Source organism: Capricornis sumatraensis, chromosome 11 (genome assembly GCF_032405125.1).
Source record: "Capricornis sumatraensis isolate serow.1 chromosome 11, serow.2, whole genome shotgun sequence".
NCBI classification, from domain to species: domain Eukaryota; kingdom Metazoa; phylum Chordata; class Mammalia; order Artiodactyla; family Bovidae; genus Capricornis; species Capricornis sumatraensis.
In genome coordinates, this window is record NC_091079.1 from 50,941,667 (window position 1) to 50,964,701 (window position 23,035).

General features: G+C 42.9%; 1 protein-coding gene across 1 annotated transcript in view; it reads right to left on the reverse strand.

Annotated features, from left to right (window-relative positions):
- Nucleotides 1-22,723, reverse strand: part of CPA6 (carboxypeptidase A6) — a 296,049-nt gene extending 273,326 nt beyond the window's left edge. The window contains exon 1 of the mRNA XM_068984112.1: nucleotides 22,608-22,723. Within this exon, the coding sequence (XP_068840213.1) occupies nucleotides 22,608-22,723 (116 nt within the window). The remainder of the gene's footprint in view (nucleotides 1-22,607) is intronic.
- Nucleotides 22,724-23,035: the final 312 nt, after the last annotated feature.

Here is a 23,035-nt window from a genome sequence, read left to right on the forward strand (position 1 = left end):
AGAGCTGGCTGTGACTCAACTAAACAACAAATAGCTGATTCACATTGTTGTACAGCAGAAACTAACACAACTCTGTAAAACAGTTATACTCCAATAAAGAAAGTAAATAGTTGCCTGATAAAGCCTAAAAACTAAAAATTTAAATGAAAGAAAACTGAGTTTAGGAAAGGCACAGCATGTACCCCTGGCCCCTTTCTTCCTAGATGAGAGCACATCTCTCACCAGCCCTCCTCTGCTACAATCACCACTCCCAGTAAACTCACCCTTCAAAGCCCTGCCACACACAACATCCTTTAAAAGCCCTCTCTGGTCTTATACTCAACCCTCAAGTTTTAGCTGTCAGTCCCCTCTGAACTGTTTGTACCTTGTACTACTTTTCCTTTGTAACTTTAACCGTATTTGTAATTAACATTTGTCACAACAACCAGAGTGTAAAATCAGCAAAAGGAAAGACACACCTACTTTGTGGGATGCTCAGCACAGTAGTAGGTACAGAGCCAATAATAAAAAAATAATTGCTGAACAAATAAATGAAAATCATAGTATCTTGTCTGTTTACATTATATCTGTTGTAAGCACCTGTAATGATTATTATTTGTTCACTTGCGCATTGCCCACTTCCCTCATGAAAATATGGGCCTCACCAGAATCAGGGCTTTGCCTGCCTTGTTCGTAGCCCCTGATACTCCTAATATCCGGAACAACTTGGGATGTGAAAGGGAAAGTTTTAGTTGCTCAGTCGTGTCCGACTCCATGGACTGTAGCCTGCCAGGTTCCTCTGTCCATGGAATATTTCAGGCAAGAATATCAGAGTGGATAGCCATTTCCTTCTCCAAGGAATCTTCCTGACCCAGGGATTGAACCTGGGTCTCCCACACTGCACCATCTGCACTACCACTTTATCATCTGCCATCGGGGAAGTCCAACTTGGGATAGAAAGGTGCTCAGTGAGAGTATGATGATTGAATGAACATAGGTCCCAGTAAATGGTATTGTCGGCTAACTTAATGGAACTTTGAGATTATCCTCATCTCCATTTTCAAACCTCCAGGATTAAATATTTTGAGTGCTCCCAGTCTATGTTTTTAATTTATATGTAACACTTAATGAACCAATCAATATATTATATGACACATACAAAAATAAACATTATAGTAAGGATGAGATCAAATAAGTGCTAGATTTTGGGGGGGGCTATCTTACTCTGAAGACCTATTTTTCTGGATGACATGTGTCACCCACAGTTAAACTGCTTACAGTTAAACTGCTTAGCTGCAATTTTTTCAATATTCTTTAACCAAAAGTCTGTTTTAAGACAGAATGCTTTTTTAATTTTTTTTTTTTTGATGTGGCTTCCCTGGTGGCTCAGAGGTTAAAGCATCTGCCTGGAATGCGGGAAAACCGGGTTCGATCCCTGGGTTGGGAAGATCCCCTGGAGAAGGAAATGGCAACCCACTCCAGTACTCTCGCTCGGAGAATCCCATGAAGGGAGGAACCTGGTAGGCTGCAGTCCATGGGGTCGCAAAGAGTCGGACACGACTGAGTGACTTCACTTTCACTTTATTGAATTTGTTACAATATTGCTTCTGTTTTTTCACATTTTGGTTTTTTGATTCAAAGCATGTGGGATCTTAGCTCCCCAGCCAGGCAATGAACCTTCACTCCCTGCACTGGAAGGTGAAATCCCAACCACTGGACTGCCAGGAAGTTCAGAGATAGAGACTCTTTTTCATCAAAGTTCTAGAATGCATGAGAGTGAGGAGAGTAAGAAAAATTATTTGCAAGTGATTGAAACGTGGTTTTTATTCAGAAGTTATTTTCTTGTAGTTGTGAGGTTGAGGTTACTGGTTAGGGAGCCAATCAAGCGCCCATAGATCATAGGTGACGTGTATCCCAAAAGTGAGAACTTCAAAGTACTAAAAAGTTAGATAAAAATTAAGGATGAGGGATTTTATCAGGCGGCAGTGTAGTAGTAAAAAATTTTATGCAGACACTTTCCTCCCAATACATGCCCCACAAAGGCAAGAATGAAATAGTCTTTAATCTTCTTCAGCAAGTCAGAAGACATTCAAGTTGGTCTGGGTTTTGATGATCACTGTTATGGCAGCTTTATGGTGTGGGAAATTGCTAGCAAATATTTTTCCTGAATTTCTTCTCAAAGTACAATGGGTGAGCTCAGGCAGGGAAAAATATATGTCCTGGGGGATTTATGTAAAAATATAATGGATCCCCCCTCCAGTCACTTCAGATGCCTTTTGCTGACCTATTATATTAACTTTTAAATAAAAATCTAAATATGGATTTAAATGGACTGTGGTGTTGAGACCGCTGCAGAATTTCTCTTTGAAAACTCATCTACTTAAACACACATATCAGCATGATACTGGCTGTTTCTGGTATTCTCCTAAACTGAAAAGCCTTAAGCCCTGCTTCTGTGTTTCAGTCTTTCCAGCATCTGCATGACGCACAGCTTGCACCAGTTAATGCTTCATTGAATACCCGACAATCTCATTTTCGTTCAGAAATAATAATAATAATAATGAACACATTTGTTTTACTTTTCAGTCATTAGTTTGGCGCTGAGTGGTATATTACTAAACTTACTGACTTCTGATTCTTCTTTGCAATGCTTCTAGAACAGTTTTGGCATAAGGCACCACAGAAGCCAAAATCCTTGCTATAGGGTTGATTTTTTTTTATGGGGTAGGAAGGGATGGGGGAGGGAAGTTATACATGTTTAAAACTACTTTTTCTCTGAATATAAAAGTCACTCATGCTTCATGTAGAATTAGTAAATAGAGGGGAGGGAAGAAGAAAATCACTTAAAATGCTTTCACTTGGTCATAATAATCACAGTATTTTGGAGCATTTTTCCCCAGATACAGTTAACATAAGAAATCATAATTAAACCTGAGCTGTTAATTCAGTTCCATATCCTGTTTTCTCCCCAATTTATATTGCATCTCAAAGGTTATCTGTAGATGTTTACAATGGGTACAAAAGACTCAACAGACACATGGACACAGGGAGGGAAGGGAGGGTGGCATGAACTGTGGGAGCAGCACTGGCATATACACACTGACATAGCTAGTGGGGAGCTGCTGTGTAGTGCAGCGAGCTCAGCTGGGTGCTCTGCAATGACCTATAGAAGTGGGAAGGAGGCTCAAGAGGGAGGGCATGCCTGTACACATGTGGGTGATTCACTTTGCTGCACAGCAGAAACTAACAACATTATAAAGCAATTATACTCCAATTAAAAAAAATTCCATCACATGCACTACAAGAAGCCTTTCTCTCTTTGTTGAGCATATATGTAGTTTCCTTGTTGTCATTGTTTAGTCACTAAGTTGTATCTGACTCTGCGACACCATGGACTGCAGCCTGCCGAGCTCCTCTATCTGTGGGATTTTCCAGGCAAGGATATTGGAGTGGGTTGCCATTTCCTCCTCCAGGGAATATTCCTGACCCATGGATCGAATCTCCATCTCCTGCGTTGACAGGTGGATTCTTTACCACTGAGTCACCTGGGAAGCCCCAGGTAGCTTCCTAGGTTTTAATTAAGTAAATTGGTGAGGAACATCTTTCCATACATGAAATCTTTGCCCATATTCCAGAAAATCCCCTTAAGAAGTCTTCCTAGTAATGAAATCCTAAAGAACACCAGTGTTGCAATAGAGTAAATGAATTGAGTTTACATGTGCTAGGCTCTGTTGTAAGCACTTTACATAGATAAGATAATTCAGTATCAGTTCAATTCTGCAGATGGGGAAACTGAGGCACAGAAAGTTTAAGTAACTCCCTCTAAGATCACTTAGCTAGAAAGTGGAGAAGCTGCGAACCCAGGCAGTCTAAGGATGGGGCTGGTGGTTCTATCCTTTACGCTGTGCAGACTCTCTAATCACTTATGTAAACATGATCTTAACAGGTCACAAATTCTTAACAAGTCAGGAAGGAACTGACCTCCCAACTGAACCCTCAGACATTACAGAAAGCAAGGCTCTGGAAGATTAAGGAACTTATTAAAGTCACACAGACAGCTAGCATCAGATCTAGAACTTACATCTCCTGACTCCTCATGCTGTGGTCCAAAAACTTGCTCTGCAAAGCATGACCGGCAAACCATGGCATCAGCTTGTGCCTGAAAGTCAGCTCCAAACGCAGTCTCAGGCCTTACCCCAGCCCTCAAGAAAATTCACTTTGTTAATGAGATCTCCTGGTGATCTATTTTCAACATTAGACTTTCAGAAGTCTGGCAATACATCTGTAAACTTGTTTCAAGGAAAATCTGGATATAAGTTGCTAGTATTTCCAGAGCATGAAAACAAAATCCTCATTTTTCAGTTAGAGATCCAGTGGTAAAGAATCTGCCTGCAATGCAGGAGACAAGGGTTCACCTCCTGGGTTGGGAAGATCCCTGGGGAAGGGAATGGGAACTACTCCAGTATTCTTGCGCAGAGAATTCCAGAAAGGAGCCTGGGGGGCTACAGTCTAATGGGTTGCACAGAGTGCCTAATATTTTCACTTCAAAGCTTATATTAGGTAGAACTACATGAAATTGCTCTTATTTTAGATAATATATCTAATTAACAATAAGTCCTACAGGTATCTGTGCTCTGTGTAGACTGGACTTAAGGAAGAACAAGATTCTTCCCCCTCAAAGTGTACACAATTAGGAAAAATGAACAGTTAAACAGACCATTATAATTCACAATGATAAGTGCTACCAAAGAGCATTTCGAGACCTCAGGAGGGAGTTAAGCGATGTCCTGAAAGATAAATGCTATGAAAGAAAACAATTATTTCCTTCTTTAAGTGACAAGAAAGACTGGCTTGCAAGCTTTAGGTAAATTATTAAGTAGGTATCCCCATAAGTTGTCAGATTCTGATAAAACAAATAGGTGAAGAATATAAGGTATTTTACAAAATACAGATGATGTGAATTACTGCTTAAACTGTGAAAGCAAGATGCTTGTGTTGTTCCTAACAATGATAGTAGGTAAAGAAAGTTACAGGTCTTATGGCTGAGGGTGTGCTATTCTCGTGGGTTCCAATTTGGCCATTTCTATTTTTTTAAGTTAACAGATATTTTTAGTTGGATGAAATGAACTGGCTGCCCAAAGATTCTCTGGAGTAATTAAAACTTGAAAGATACAATATACTCACCCAAAGTGGTGCATAACTTTTAAATAAATTATATAGTACATGTCAGAATACAAAACCTTTGTTAAATACCTACCATAAATTTCTTCTCTTCTCAATAAGTCACTCCTTTAAGTATCTGCAATTGGCTCTTACACAAATGAGCCTGGGTCCATCATGTTGATTTTGCATTGTTCTACTGGTTGATTTAGAAGACTTAATTTGGGGGGAGGGAATTAACTGAATGTTTGAATTGACAATATTCCATTTTACTATTTCCTCTAACTTTTTCTTATTGATTGCTATCCTAGAAAGAACTTAGGTATCAATAGCTGGGTCCACGGTGCACTATTCAACCTGTGGTTAAGTACTTTTATATAAGTTGTAGTAAAGGAAAAACCAAATGCTTTTTCACCTGCAAAACGGAAGCCAAGATGGTGGCAAGTCCTTTGGCATTTCAGATCATATGTTTTCTTGAGAAACTATGTATTAGTTTCAAAACTGCAGAGTAAATTCTCCAATCTTTAATCCCCTCCCTCTTCCTTCTATTCTGGAGCTGGTTCTCCTCTCTCCCCTTTTCTCCCCACAACTCCTTACTTCAAGCCTTTCTAAGAATCTTAGCCTCTGTCACAGGGACCAGCTGATTTCCATCTGATATTTCAGATGGAAATATCCAGTTTCCATCTGGGTATTTACAGATTTTACTAAACTTGACTGCTGCCCTGGGAAGTGTGCTAAGCTCCAAGCAGAAAGTGATGTACATCTCAGGACACTTTGAACCACACAGCACTCTATTTGATCAATTCTACCTGTTAAATTTTTTATTGTGATCTTTTTTAAAGGAAGGCTGCCTCTGGTCTCCAGGGCCATTCTGTTTCTATGGTACTTGGAATGTATTATATATGGTGATCTAAGTAGGGGAATGGAATATAGGAAATACCAGCAGACATATTCTTATTGCATGAAGACACCCAAAGAGTTAGAAAAAGATGAGCTAAAGGGAAGAACATGGACAATAAAATTCTGAGAGATCATGGGGACGTACAAGCAGATATAATGGGGGGCGGGGGGTCCCCAGAGAAAGAGTACTAGGCATGACTTTCTTGATGTAAGAGAAGCCATTTTTGGCTTTTTATGACCTAAGCCAGCCTACAGTGTTTGCCATTGAACGGGTCTTGGTAATTAGTGATCTTAAGGGAACAAAGCTTCCCTGGTGGCTCAGATGGTAGAGAATCTGCCTGCAATGCAGGAGACCCAGGTTTGATCTCTGGGTCAGGAAGATCCCTTAAAGGAGGGCACAGCAACTCACTCCAGTATTCTTGTCTGGAGAATCCCATGGACAGAGGAACCTGGTGGGCTACAGTCAAAATAATGTAGGAACAGACTGGCTGTTATTAGGTAAGCAAAGTAACAATAACAAAGATAATAAATCAGTTGTAAAGACTGCCAGCTCAAACACGTTCTTGAGCTGTTTTGCAGAATTCGACCCTGCTTGACCCCTCAACCACCAGCTCCATTGGAAAGTAACAGACGATGATGTTGACCTTATCTGATCCTTGTGACTTCTTTCAACTAAAGCTTTGACTCTGTTAGTCTTTGCCCTAATTCTAGGGTGAATTCTCCTCTGCTCAATTCCTTTTATGAATATGCATATACTGCCCAAACCCATTCATGAATATGCATGTAACCTTCAGGTTTCCCTGATGGATCAGATGGTAAAAGAATCTGCCTGCAATGCAGAAGACCCGGGTTACATTCCTGGGTTGGGAAGATCCTCTGGAGAAGGGAATGGCTACCCACTCTAGTATTCTTGATAGGAGAATTCCATGAACTGAGGAGCCTGGTGGGTTACGGTCCATGGGGCCACAAAGAGTCGGACATGACTGAGCAACTAACACACCCATTCTTAGCTTAAAAACGTCTCCAGTTTTGCAGTTCAGGGAGATATTACTTTGGGAAAGATCCCTGGTGTTCTTTTTACTTGCTGCAAGTAATAAATCCTTCCTTCTCCTGATCATTGCTTGGTTGTGTCTTTTGATTCAACAACCCCCCAAAAGAGGTGAACCCAGTTTTGGGATAATGGAAGTTCCCTGATTCATAAAAACTATTCAGAGACTAAGAGAAGATATTAAACTTAACGTGAATTGATGAGTAAGGAGCAATCTATAATCTCAAATACATTCACATGTATTTCTTAAAACAGGGGTCCCCCACCTCCAGGATCTAATGCTTGGTGATCTGAGGTGGAGCTGATGTAATAATAATAGAAATAAATTACACAATACCTGCATTGTGTTTCAATCATCCTGAAATTATTCCCTCTTCCACCCAGCACCAGTCCATGGAAAAACTGTCTTCCACAAAATCAGTCCCTGGTGCCAAAAAGGTTGCAGACCACTGCCTTAGAGGATAGAACAATGATAAGAAGGCAAGGGTCACTCCTCTAAATTTGGTAAAAAGCAGTAGTGAATAGCCATGTTGACCAGCTGGTGACCATTCTGATACTCACAGGAAACAACAGTTTTGCCTCCAATCTACACCCCACCCCACCCCAGGAGTCTGAATGCTTTTCAAAGCATTTTAGGAGGCTGTAAAACATCCGAGACCAAATTTGGGAAATTGTGTGAGAGATACCCAAGACACAGTGAGCAGGGAGGAATATCGCACCTCCCTGACAACAGGCGGGATGCACCAAGGCATATACAGGTGGCCCCAAGCATTCTCACATTCCTCCTGCAGTCATAGGAGCCAAATGGCCTCTTTCTCACGACCTTGATTGATGAAACCTAGTCTGGCAAAACTGCCGGCAAATGTCAGCACTCTGATTCCTGGTTTATCAGTTTCCTTCTTTGCCAGCCTCTCTTCCTCCCTTCACTCCTTTCCATCATCTAAACTTTGACTGAACTTCATTGTTGTTCAATCATGTTCAACTCTTTTGTGACCCCCTGGCCTGCAGTCCCCCACACTCCTCTGTCCATGGAATTTTCCAGGCAAGAATACTGGAGTGGGTTGCCATTTCCTTCTCTAGGGGATCATCCTGACCCAGGGATTGAAGCCGAGTCTCCTGCATTGGCAGGTGGATTTTCTACCACTGAGCCACCAGGGAAGCCCTTTACTGAATATGCCAAACACTATTTGGGGACTAAGAATACAGATAAAGATAAGATGTAGCACCTTACTTTTAATTTGCTTATAACTGAACAGGAAAGACGAGATGTCCCTGTGGCACATGGGGATGACGATAAATGACAGAGCAAGTCTCTGGACTCTCAGAGCAGAAAGCCATCACAGATGGTTGCCAGGGAGCTCTTGCTGGAGGAGCTGTGTCTGAAAGTCTCTTGGAGGGCAGGTGGGCAGGCATGGGGGAGGGAGCCCCCCTTCCCCCCGCCGAAATATACCCCACCTAGACAAAGGTGTGGAGGACCAAGCTGTTTCACAGTTTGAACAGGTGATGGAGATGGTTCACAGTTTTAAGATGAAACAGAGATGGCAACCCACTCCAGTATTCTTGCCTAGAGAATCCCGGGGATGGGGGAGCCTGATGGGCTGCCGTCTATGGGGTCGCACACAGTCGGACACGACTGAAGCGACGCAGCAGCAGCAGCAGCAGAGGTCCACCAGCAGGGCAACAGCAAAGAGCAACTATTTCCTCAAAGGTTCAATTCTAGCTGTGCCACTTGGGTGCTGGCTCTCCACATGGTTCTGACTTTAGCTTACTTCACCTCCCTACAGCCCAGATTGCTAGGCCACCACCCCCCGCCCCAGAGTTCCTCACAGTGGTGGTGTTGGGGGGCTGCACATTACATTTCTATCAAGTTCCCAGGTGATGCTGATGCTACTGGTCCAAGAACCATGGTCCCTGCACAGGAACCAGTCAAACAGGCTCCCACCCCACTTTGCTGTCTCCCATGGGGCAATGTCTGCCCTCAGATACTAACGTGATTCCTGGTCTCATTCTTCTCATGACGCTCTCTATCCCTTCTCTATGCTTCATCTATGTTCGAAACCCTTATCAGAGCTTAACACTATGGTTTATGACTTTCCTGTCATCTCATGAGGATATAAAGTATTGGCCACCTGATGTGAAGAGCTAGCTCATTGGAAAAGACCCTGATGCTGGCAAAGATTGATGGCAGGAGAAGAGGATGGCAGAGGATGACATGGTTACAGAGCATCAATGACTCAGTAGATATGAATTTCAGCAAACTTCCAGAGATAGTGGAGGACAGAGGAGCCTGGCATGCTACAGTCTATGAGGTCACAAACAGTTGGACATGACTTAGCAAGTGAAAAGCAACAACATGAAGATATAAACTCCGTGAGAGACTATTTCATTCACTTGTGTCTCAGGCAGCGCTGTATTCTGAGCACCTAAACTCCTGTATTCCTAGTACTTCAGATAGTGCTGGTACACAGTAGCACTCAGTAAATAGCGCCGACTGAATGAATGAGACATTGTCTAGATGAGAGCCAGATAGAGGCCCTTGTATAGTCTGAGGCAGAAACAATGGAAGCGAAGATGACTCAAGATAGAAGCCACACTGCCTTGATCTTGAAGGGAAAAGATACATTTCTTTGCTCTTGTAAGTAAAAGGCTTGGGTTTTGGAGTGGGAAGAAGAGAGGTTATGTAGACTGGGGACTTGAGGTAATTGGAGAGTTTTTAGGGTAGCTGTTGTGGAGTGTGAACCACCTCAGCAAACTAGGCTCCTAGGGAAAAAAAGAAAGAAGAAATCCTCATTTGAGACAGAGGAAACAAGGCAGGCTACATTTCTCTCTGGAATACTGATGTGGTTTTCCTATCAGATATCGTATTAAGATGCTTCCCTACCTGCCATTTGCAGTCTATTCCCTACTGCACCTACACAGAAACCTAAACACTTAGGGAGAACTGGTCTCCCCCACATGCGTCCTCCTTCTAGGTCCTGTAAGTTAATGGCTTGAAGTTTTTTTTTTTTTTTTTTTTCTGGCAGCAAATTTATACCTACTCCAAACACTGTGCTACACAGGCTTGTCTCAGATGTCTCAAACCTTCCATATGCTTAGTAAGTTTGATGCCAAATATATTGCTAACACATAATCATACACACATTACATGTGTTCCATGGAAATATGATTGATAGACTGTAAATAGGACCCCAACCATCTCATGACAAGCTTTGTAACCTCATTACATTCACAAAAATCACCAAAAGGAACTTAGTAGAAACTTAGGTGATTCCATGTATTAGTCTGATAAAAACTGAACCATCTAAAAGGTAGATGGGGAAGTGAAAGTATGGTAAATGAGATCCCAAACGCAATGGCTACAAAGTCTGTAAGTGCAAAAATAGACCAGAATTCTCACCTGAGGATAAGATGTGTGATCTTACGAAAGTTTCATCTTTCAGTGGTTAGTAATCTAAGGCTGAAATGCTATTCAAATAAATGATATGTGTGTTTTATGATATATGGATACAATGGCACCCTACTCCAGTATTCTTGCCTGGAAACTCCCACGGACAGAGGAGCCTGGTGGACTGCAGTCCATGGGGGTCTCGAAGAGTCAGACACGACTGAGCAACTTCCCTTTCGCTTTTCACTTTCATGCATTGGAGAAGGAAGTGGCAACCCACTCCAGTGTACTTGCCTGGAGAATCCCATGGATGGGGGGGCCTGGTGGGCTGCTGTCTACGGGGTCGCACAGAGTCAGACACAACTGATGCAACTTAGCAGCAGCAGCAGTGTTTTAAAAAATTAAAAAACAAGTCATGAAAGAGCACAAAGAGGGTGGGTTGACCTAATATACTTGAATTTTCATTTGTTTTTTTCCAGTTTAGATTGTTGGATTAAAACGTAAGGCCTCAAGATGTGGCCTTCCCTGGTAGCTCAGAGGTTAAAGCATCTGCCTGCAATGCGGGAGACCAGGGTTTGATCCCTGAGTTGGGAAGATCCCCTGGAAAAGGAAATGGCACCCCACTCCAGTACTCTTGCCTGGAAAATCCCATGGACGGAGGAGCCTGGTAGGCTACAGTCCATGGAGTCACAAAGAGTCGGACACGACTGAGAGACTTCACTTTTCCTCAAGATGCAGGGGCTACTGTTATCTCCTTTGACAATTCCTAACCTTACTTGGTTGCACATTCCTAACACTGGGAAAGATTGAGGAAGGAAGAGAAGGGGGCGGCAGGGGATGAGATGGTTGGATGGCATCATTGACTCAATGGACATGAGTTTGAGCAAACTCAGAGAGACAGTGGAGGCAGAGAAACCTTGCAACCTGCTGTAGTCCATGGGCTCACAGAGAGTCCAACACGACTGAGGGACTGAACAATAACAATAGCAATCTTACCTGGGGATAAGGAATGATAAGTCATCATCCATCAGTACTCTTGGTTCTTGATCAGTAAATGTTGAGAAATGGGGGAGGATGGAAGGTCTGGAAAGATGGAAGAGGAGACAAACCTCCTGTTCTCAGGTAACTGATGGGAGGAGGCAGAGAGAGGCCCATTTATTTCATTAAAGTGAAGTTGCTCAGTCATGTCTGACTCTTTGCGACCCCATGGACTATAGCCACCAGGCTCCTCTGTCCATAGAATTTTTCAGGCAAGAGTACTGGAGTGGGTTGCCATTCCCTTCTCCAGGGGATCTTCCTGACCCAAGGATTGAACCTGGGTCTCCTGGGGGCAGACGCCTTACCATCTAAGCCACCATGGAAGCCCCATATTTATTTGATTAAGAAGATCCATTTTCAGGGGTATTTTAAAGCCCCAGGAAGATAGAAGGTAATGGAAAGGTAATCAATTTTGTAATAGGATACATCTACACAAGAGCCTTTCTAACTAAGATTAAACATAACCATTTAACTAATAAATACAGTGCTTTATAATAGATTTTGATTTATAAAGCACTTTATCATTTCGTTTGATGCTAGAGAGATACATATTAGTGGCAGCCTTTACTTTATCCGCTCTTCCATTGCTAAATCATTTCTGCCCTCTTTCATTTTGAGCTCCAGAAGTTGCTCTCACACAAATCTCCAGAGTTAAACACATATTCTTTCTGCTTTCAATTCCAGCTTGGTTCCTCACTAACCTAAGAGGTTAGAGATTCTTGGGTCTGAAGGAAGGGACAAAAGAAGAAAGGAAATTATTCTCCTGGAGGGCAGAATGACCTGGCTCTTAGAGGAGAGGCTGTCTAGCAGGAACCTTATATAACCATGGAGGCTGGCAGCTACTGTCAGAACTGTGGCAGTGAAAGCAGAAAGGAGGGATGGGGAAGATAGACCCCCGTCTTTCTCTCCTTCCCCCAGTTCACCTGCTGGGAAAGGGAGCTGGACACAGCTGCAGAAGCCCATCTTGCAGGTACAGAGAAAAGAAGAGTGGAGGACAGATGGGGAGATTTCTGACATTAACCTTCCTGACTTGCTTTACAGCTTCCTAACAGCTTGTTTAAAGATGTATCCTCACCCTTTCATTAAACTGTGATGGACTGAATGAGGAGGGTCCACAGTGGCAAGATTTAGATAACATGAGGAAACCTAGGATGATCTTCAAGAAAATGATGGAGCTGGATCATGGTCCCTTTACAAACATCTCTACCAAGAGCTGGGCTCTCAGTAATGCCTGGTGGTCCTTCTTAGGGTTCAACTCATCTCTCTGAGGAACACTTTAAATCTAAATCTCTCTTTTTTTTTTTTAATTGGAAGATAACTGCTTTGCAATATTATGTTGGTTTCTGCCATATATCAACATGAGTCAGCCACAGGTATACAAATGTCCCCTCCCTCCCGAAGCCCTCTCCCATCTCCTTCCCCATCTTACTCCTCTAGGTCATCAGAGAGCATGGTATCGAGCTAGCTCCCTGTGTCACACAGCAAATTTCCACTGTGGAGAAAAGGGAGCACTCTTGCACTGTTGGTGGGAATGTAAATTGATCCAGCCACTATGGAGAACAGTATGAAGATTCCTTAAAAGCTAGGACTAGAACTACCATATGACCCAACAATCCCATTACTGGGCATAATTGAGAGAGACGCATGTACCCCAATGTTCGTTACAGCACTTTTTACAACAGCTAGGACATGAAAGCAGTCTAGATGTAAATCATCTCTCCTTTTATCAGGTTTCCTGTCTATGGTCTCTTCTAGGACTACGACCTCTCCACCTACTTTAAAGAGAGATGAGAGCCCTGCTAGCATTGTGTCTTCAGAGACCCAGCTCCATCCTTCCCCCTCTCCCTCTTCTTTATCTGTAGTCTTGTTTTCTCTTTTCATTCCTGCCACCTGGCATAAAACATGGCCATTTCTTCCCTAAGAAGTAAAAGCTAAATAATTAAAACTCTTCTTCAACTCTAGTTGTTGACCTCTCTTTCCACCCCATCATGGATAAGTTTCTTGAAATTATGGTCTAACTTGCTCACATCCCATTCATTCCCCAACCTACCGTGCTCTGGTTTTCACTCGTTTTTCCACCAAAATCATTTGCTGACAAATATGATTTCCTTAATGGACAAACCAACGGATACTATTCTCCAGTACTTGATGTGACCGACCTCTTCCTTCTTGAATCTCTTATATTCCTTTAACTAATATTTCTTGGGTTTCTTATTCTCTCTGTAGGCCTTTCTACTTGTTTCTTCTCTGGTTTTCCCCCATTGTTCTTCTCACATAATGAATACTTCCTGGGTGTTTCATGGTACATTCAAGGTTAAAAAATCCCTTACACATCAGTTACTGGAATCTATGTCAGTTTAGATCTTTCCATTGTGCTTTTAGACCCATCTATCAAATTGGGGCTTCCCTGGTGGCCCTCACAGTTAAGAATCTGCCTGCAAAGCAGAAGACCCGGGTTCCTTACGTGGGTTGGGAAGACCCCTGGAGGAGGGAATGGCTACCCACTCCAGTGTTCTTGCCTGGGGAATTTCATGGACAGAGGAGCTTAGTGAGCTACAGTCCATGGGGTCTTACAGAGTAGGACACACTGAGGGATTAACACTTTCACTACTTTCTCTTTTATCCAACTGAGCACTTTATAGGAACCTCAAACCATACATATCTGAGAAAGTACTAACCTTCTCTGCTAAGTGCTCAGTCCTGCTAACCAATCCTGAGAATCACCTTATACTACTTCCTCTTGCTTCTCCCCTTTGGCTTACCCAACTGTGAAAATCCTACCTCCTAAATAATTTTTAAGTTGGTTTCCCTCCTTTTCCTTCAATTGTCACTACCAGAAGCCAGGCTTTTCTGGGTATTACCATGGTCACCATAACATCCCAGTCTTCTTGCCCCCAAATCTTCAGCCCTCAAGCCTCCCCTTCTCAATGATGGCAGAGGGAACTTTCTTCAAGAAAATCTATGTAAATTCCCTGCTGAAAAGTCTTCATCAGCACCCAATCACCTTTGGGGGAAAACAGCTTCATATTATGGGGCATAAAGTGATTCATGACTTTGAAGCCTTTCATTTTAGCTATGCTTAATTTTCTAGACTTAACAAGTTCTCTTACCTGTAGTTCTTTGTGCATTCAATATAATCCCTGTATCTGGAAAACCTTAACCTGATTTCTACCTCTTCTTTATGACCAAGGTCAGGGTCATGTCCTCTGAGTACCAACCATTTGAAAGAAAACTACCTTGCATATTTAATAATCCACTCAAATTTCTGTTTGTTTTTTAAGACCCATCTTGCAATCAAGAAGCTTCTTTGACCTCTCTCCACCCTTCAGTCTGGATTAAGTGACCCTCTCTTGCACTTACCCAACTCCAAGAGTTCTCTCTGAGGGCACCATGATTGCAGAGTTGGAATTGCTTGTTTTCTTGCCTGAGTGCTCATTATGCTGTGCACATATACCGTTCTTTTATCTCTGTCATCCCAGACTAGCAGAGGGCCAGATTCCCAACAAATATTTATAGAAATGAAATGAAAATCCTCCCTCATTAAACATGTTTCAGCCTTGCCAACTCACTTTACTTCATTCCCAGCTACTCTAGGGAATAGAAAAGAGAGAGAAGTTTTCTGGATTCAAAGACAGTGTTGTCAACTGTACAAAAAAAAAAAAAAAATGCTGTGAAGTTGGCTGACCTGGATTTTAGTTCCAACTCCACCACCATCCCTGAAAATCCCTTTACCTTTCTGGAGTTCTGCTTCCTTATATATATTAAATAAAAGGATTGGGCTATGTTTTTTTGTTTGTTTGTTTTTTGGTCTCCTTCAGTTCTGACACTCTGACTTTAAAAAGATCATATACAGAATAAAAATGCACACTTTCAAATGACCTTGAAGTGCAAAATCCTGAATGCTCATTTGGATGGATTATTTCTTCAAGAGAACCAAGTGGAAGGGAGAATGGCAGGGTGGGGTGGGCATTTATTTAATAACAGAGTGACTACTGAGGCTGATTGCTAGTTATATCACATATCTGGCCATTAGTTCGTAGCCTCCCTTGCAGCTAAAGGGACTTATCTGATGGCTCAGTTGATAAAGGACCTGCCTGCAATCCCAGAGACCTGCTGCAATACAGGAGACCCGGGTTCAATCCCTGGGTTGGGAAGATCCCCTGGAGAAGGAAATGACAAGCCACTCTGGGAAATGGCAACCCAATCCAGTATTCTTGCCTAAGGAATTCCATGGACAGAGGAGCTTCTTGGGCTATATACAGTCCATGGGGTTGCAAAGCATCAGACACGACTGGACGACTAACACACACACACACCTTGTGAGCACCATTCTCTTACATAGAGAGCCAGCTCAGCCATAACGAAGAACTACTGGGACATTCTAGGGTTCTTGCAGCTAAGGGCATAGGATTGATTCTAGCCAGTAGTGAGTGATATTTGAACTTCTGGGCTGTGATTTTAAAAGGAAAGAGGAGAGACCATCCCTTTCCACTTTCCTGCAGGCTGGACGACTCCTTCCTAACACATCTGGGAGTTGAGTGCTGAGCACAGCAGAGGTATAGCACAGACACACCCGAGTCTCTGTCACCATCAAACATACTGGTTTGGGATTTTTCACATGAGAGAGAAATAAGTTTCTTGTTTAAGTCATTGAATTTTTGGTTCTTTATTCTAGCAAAAAAAAAAGAGAAAGAAAAACAAGACAACCTAACAATATTCTTAAGAACACAGATATTAAGAAAACGTTTTTAGTATTTTCAAAGTATACTGAGAAAAAAGAACAAAGATGGTACTTTTGTTGAAGAAAACCAGATAGAAGTTTGCTTCAACCTTTAATAAGAAAACTAATTCTTAAGGAAATTTACTATACTACCCAGAACAAGATCCTAAAGCTTCACATGCTGCTTTATCATAAAGAAGTTAATACCCAGAAGGCAGACTGGAAAAGCATTTATTTGGCAAAGCAAATGCTAATCCTACATACGAATTATCTACCAATTGATCATAATGAAGACTGTAAAACAAATCATCAAGAGTTTTTACTTTCCATTCAGTAATCCCATTTATAAAGACAGAAAACACAATGCTTTTGTAGCCTGCACAATCTAAGCTGTGAAGTTATGAAACATTAACATCCTTCACTGCTTTTCACGGGGTGGAAGTGATTAGGCTTAATGGCATTACCCAGAAGGTATCCTGGCACCATAAAATAAAAGCTCCGTCATCAGATTGGGCTCCACTGGAAAAGCAGTCCAGAAGCACAGGAAATGCTCCTCCTCCCACTAGCTCACTGGCAGGAGGAATGCTGATCCCCACGGAGTACCATCAACCTGCCAGTTCAGGTCAGGAGTAGGGGCCGCAGCATCGATGTCCTTCAGAAGCAAAGCTGGCAGCCCCAATACACAACACTGGGCAGGGAAGAAAACTTTTGGTGTAATGAGCTGCTAAACAATCCACAAGTGGGTGCTGCACTCTGTGCTAGTGCCTAAGGAAACCAAAAAATAGCCTCCCACTAACCAGGGTCAAGGGCTAAAAGGAACTTCCAGAGAACCATTCCATTAATCACATGCCAACCTGTGGGGACAAAGTTTCAAAGCAACCTTAGAGCCTACCATACACCCTTCCTAACACCTGATGCCCCAAATCTATATCTTTCCCACACATTTAAAAATAATTTTTGATGTGGACCATTTTTAAACTCTATTGAATTTGTTACAATATTGCTTCTGTTTTGTGTTTTGGTTTTTTTGACCATGAGGCATGTGGGAGCATAGTTCCCCCACCAGGGATTGAACCTGCACCTCCTACATTGGAAGGCAAAGTCTTAACTACTGGACTGTAAGGGAAGTCTCTATCACACACATTTTAATCCATTATTCATGATCTGAGATGGCTCCTTCTTGCTTTCAGCCCCTATTATGAGCGGGGCTTGCCTGCCTTTCTTGTTCAGGATGAGCAAGGCTGAAGCTCTCTATTCTTATTACAGAGGAGTGTTAGGACTGAGCAGAGTGAAATAGAGGCAGAGGAACTGGAGCGTCTGATAACAGAGGCCTTGAGAGACTGGCAGAGATTGGATTTGATGTATTTGGCAATAGGTGGCCAAAGTAGATCTTTGAGCAAGAAAGTAACACAACAGAAGCCTTATTTAGTGAGGTCATCAGTACAGGAAGGACTATAGGCAGGGAGATCAGTTAGCAGAAAGTTACTTTTATCCAGACTGAGATAAAGACATCGTAAACATGGCTGGTAGCTATTATAAGAGAGAGGACAAGTAGGATATTTTGGAATGGAAGGAACTAGAGATAGACTTGCTCTTCGGAAATGAAATAAGAAGGTAGTTGGAAACCTAGAGTAAAACCCATCAAGGAAACAGACACAGTGAAGATTAAAAGGCAGAACCCACAATTTTCCACCCAAATCGGGACCCTTCTCAGACTGGAAGAGGAGCACTGGCAGTTACTACCCCAGAACAGTACGTACAGACAGGGCCAGTCCATGGTAAGCAAGGATTCATGGTCAACCCATCTGAAAAGAACTTTAACCACCAACATAGAAGATAACTCTCAGATTCATGAGCAACTGGATTGCCTGAATTCTAGCCCTAGGTTTCCAAAAGTTCAGAGCATTACTAGGAAGCCACCAATGAAACTGAAGCTGCAATTCTTTGGCCACCTGATGTGAAGAGCCGACTCATTGGAAAAGACCCTAATGCTGGAAAAGATTGAAGGCGAAAGGAGAAGAGCATGGCAGAGGATGAGATGGTTAGATAGCATCACCGACTCAATGAACATGAGTTTGAGCAAACTCTGGGAGATGGTGAAGGACAGCAGAGCCGGGTATGCTGCAGTCCATGGGGTCTCAAAGAGTCGGATATGACTTAGCAACTGAACACCATCACCACCCCCACCATCAGAAAGGTAATAGACTTAAAAGCTGCTTTGAACAATGGAGGGGACTACCTAGAGAGCTAAGATGGAGAACAAGGATGACATCCTTGAAGTCAAATCTATTCCCCCAAGCCTCTACTTCTCTGCAATATTTCACATCCCAATTTGGGGCCTCTCTGCTCACAGGATTTTAAGGACCAAACGCCTTTAAAAATCTCATTTTCTTCAAGTCTAATTCTTGGATCTTGATATTCCACTCCAAAGGATGACTGGTCAACTTGACCAATAACCGGGTGTCCGTATAGGTGGGGGATAGGAGGGGAGGGGCAGGGATGGGAGGACGAATGCAGCATGGACGCTGGCTCATCAGAACACACCAGCTGGCTAGTGGGCTATGACCAGCCTGCACATACCTATGTAGACCCTACACCAGCGTTCAGTCCCCCGTCGTGGCTCTGGTGGTGGAAGTCGTGCTCTCTCTCTACCCCAGCCCAGGCACCCAAGGCTGGGTGACCAGAAGAGGGGAGGGATTTCTCCCTCCTCCTTGGTGCACTGAGCTTTCTCTTCAACCCCACAGTAGGCTGCTATCCCACAACACACTCAAACACTGTGCCTCCCAATGTTACCTGCGGGGCTGCTGTCTTTGCTAAGCTGCAAAGTATCAGACGGCTTTGGCTCCGGTGCTCTTGGCACAAGTAGGTGCTGCAGTCAAACCCACAGCCACTTTCTGTGCTACTTATTTTGGTGACAATCTAAAGTTCCTTCTCTCATATGGTCTCTGCCTGCTTTTCTATTAACAATTTACCACCTTAGAGAAGACCACCAAGGGTCAACTTCCAATTTTACCCACATAATCTGCTCCTTTCTTTCATCATCCTATTATCAGTTCTCTCAACAAGGTGAAGTCTTCAGTTTTTCTGAGAAAATCATTCTTTTCTATCCCTGAATTGGCACAGTGAGAAGTGCAGTTTGTTGAGTTAGGCAGAGCTGGCTTAGAATCCCCGCTGTGGGTTAGCTGTGAACTTGGATTGCCCTTTTGTCCCTCAATTGAACCTCTCTGTGAAATGAGGATACCAAAACTCTCGTTAGGCTAATTGAGAAAGTAATATTTTTTATCAATGTTTTATATTAAGTACTGGTAAGTATTAGTAAGTAGTTGACATGGTGTTAAAAAAGCTAAGTGCCAAAAACCATGCAATACTCAGGCTGTTGCTTTTAATTCTCATGACAACTTGGCAGGGAATATTGTCTCAGAGTGTCAGATGAAGAAACTGAGGCTCGGAGAGGTTAAGGAATTTACCTTAAGGTAACAGAGCTACTAGGAGTGGGAAAGCAGAAACTGAAAGGCAGGCCATTGAACTTCAGGACTGATAAACATTATACGTGAAGGCAGAACTGAACAGGCAGTTCAGCAAAATATCATAGCCACTTTGCTTCTACAGTATCACCAGAATTTATTGTGTCACTGGCTTAGAGCTCTCTTTTACCATCACTAAAAAAAAATACCCTAATTTCATGTCATGCAGGAGATTCTTATTTTTTGCCCTCAATATCACAGTCTAATAAATAACCAAGTCTGCTTCCAGGGATATGAAGGGATTAGGGAAAAGGAGAGAACACAGAGTGATGTCAGCCCGAGTTGCAGTCTCATCCACTGACTGATATATTTTTTAATCACCAAAATGTTTGACCTGTATCATAGCTCTTAAAACCTGCCAACAGAGTATCAATAAATGTTATTTGATGTCAAGTTATTTTCCACACTTGGCTTCATCCCTTTTCTACATATTTTTAAATCTGCTTTGTAAGTAATTTGATAGTTACCTGAAAAGGTATTCGTTTATGTCAGATTTTCCTTATAGTCTCCCTACACTTTTTTTTCCAACATGCTTAAATTTGCCATTTTTCAAGCATCTTATTATACGACCACACCACACGACTGTTACTAGTTTGTGTAGAAAGCCTAGGCTCATTAGCTGCTCTTAAGAAGCACACTGGTCTGCCCTGTGTATTGTTTTTTTTTTTGTGCTCAGAGTCCTGCAAATGATGATCATATATTATCAAATTCAACCAAGACTCACAAAAAATTGCTTTTTTTTTTTTACAAAACTGCAAGAAATAGTGCTGCTTCATAATTACTACCAATAATACCTAAATAGATTACTTAAAGGACAAAAATGAGGTGGTTTAGAATAACTTCGGATGAGAAACAAAAATAATGTTCAATACCATTCTCTCATGTTATTTTACCTAGTTCTAGCTAGACTGGCAGAAAGCATTTCCTGGGGAAGTAAAGCAACAGAATCCCAAACCTACGCAGCATTTCTGTCTTTGGTGGTGAGAGAATTACATGTATCAAATGAAGGGAAGGCAAAAACCCCCATTTTCAATGGTGAGTGTGCTCAAAGACATCTCTGGATAAAGGAGAAGCTCTCCTGTGATGGACAGGGAAGGCTCCCTTCCGTGTCTCATTGTTTCATCTTTTCCTTCCAACTTCCAGACACCTCTAATTTATACATTTGGGACTAACTTATTATGGAGCAGCCAGAGAGAAAATGGCAATTACTTTCTTTGCAGAACAACAGAAAAGACAGCAACTTCATCCTGAAAGATTCCAAGTTCTCTAAGAAAGGCCACCACCTTTGGCTTCCTTTCCTCTGCTAAGCGGTGCTTAGGGAAGTGGGCACACCTGCTCTGCTAAGCTGACCTGCTCACTTATCTTTGACGAGGGTCACACCGAAGTCATTATGGACTGAGCCACAGCTGAGTGGAGGAGCGAGGTCCTATGTCACACGGGCACATCTAAATCTGGTATGTGTTTATCACGTAACTAACATCCATTAAAGAGTCACAGCAAACTCCACATCTTAGCCGGCACCATCAGTCACTAAACACAGCTTCCATACCCAGGTATCCAAGGGCGGCGACCACCAAGGACAAGATGTAAAGCCTGGACGGTGTATGTCCAGGAGACAAAATCAGCTCTCAGATGTAAACTCCGAATACTCCCAGGAATACCAGGGTGGAAATTTTGGGGATTATGTTACTATCTATAGTCCTCATCTCCACCAACACCCCCTCTCCATCATCCTGCATCTCCTTAAACTGAGGGCACATTTTACAAAATTTCCTCTGTAAGCAACGTATTCAGAGGGAACTCTATAGCTGTGCCCAGATTCTTCAGGAGAAAAAGAGAAACAACTCTCTTTTCTAGGGTCATACTTACAAATTCTTCTCTACATGATTCCTAGAAAGAACAACTGCTTTAAGACCTGGCCTTCATCCAGATTGATATGAAAACTTTCCTCTACTGGTCCTCACAGAGCACTCCTAGACTATTTAGAAAGATTTAAGACTCTAGTTTTTCCTTCTCTGTAGAAAGGAACTGAATTAGAGGAGCTATTTAACGTTCTCCCAACCCTAAAATGCAGGAATGCCAGCATTTCCAGATTCAGAGAATGACCCCCTGCAAATTCAAGCAAAGCACACGCTGTATGCTGTATATTTCACAGTAAGCCTTCAGGATAAGACATGCGCAGTCCCACACGGTTCACACGCAGCCCCGCGCCTCCTCATTGAAGGCAAACAAAGCATGCTAACCCACAGAGGGGGAAAAACGCACACAGCTTTTCCCCTCTAGGTTTCTCCCTTCAGAAAAACACCCGTAATTTTGCAGTTGGCTACGTTTATTCGGCTTATTTTGAGTTGACTCATTTCCATTGCTCAGATTTGAAAATCTTTCTAATAACCACACTGTAGGCTAACAAACACTCAAGAGAAAAAAAGTCACACTCGATTCTTAAATTAATCACTGGTGAATTTCCACCCACTGCTCCTGCATACACTCAAGGGGAAGCTTTAGTTTTCAGGTCGCAGTTCATGTGGCACAGCATCCCCGTGGCCGAGCATACACCAAGGCAGATACTGCACACACTGGCCACAGTGATTCTAAAGACAGAATCCCAATCAACACTGGTCCACGGCTCAGGTTGGCACATCATAAAGAGTATGAGAAACTAGACGTGTGCCCAGCACATTCTCTCCAGAGAGCCTGGGACTGCACGGACATTTAAGATTAGGTGGCCAGGAAAGCATACAGATTCACACAGAGACCGCAGACCAGAACAAGTGAGGCTCGCTCAGGTCCAAACCAGCGCCCTCCCCTGATCTGAGTCCAAGCTGTGCAGGTTATGAAAGTCCCTCCACTCACCCAGCATAGCGGTTGCTGTAAAGGTGACTGTGTCCTGGGCTCAGGCTCCTCAAAAAGAGCAGGCAGAGAGGCAGAAAAGCTGCTGTCTGGCTCCTGCGCTTCCCGAAGAACTTCATAGCGTGAGGATGAGAGGGCTGCAAAAGTTCCTCCTGTAGTTACAGACACCCCCTCCACACGGCACACAGTCCCTGGGAGAGGTGGGGGCGTGGGCTTGGGAGGGAGCAAAATGTGACACTTCTTTCCAGCCTCAGAGAACAAAAAAAAAGTTCAAGCAGCTGAGGGAGGGAGGTTGCTGCTCAGACTTGGTCCTGGGATGAGAAGCAGCAGCACACACAGCCCTGCCCTGAGCTGAGCTGATCCTTAACCAGGCTCCCTCCAAGGGGCTGGGCCTCCCCAGGCTGACTCACCACGGGGGTTTGCTGGGTGCT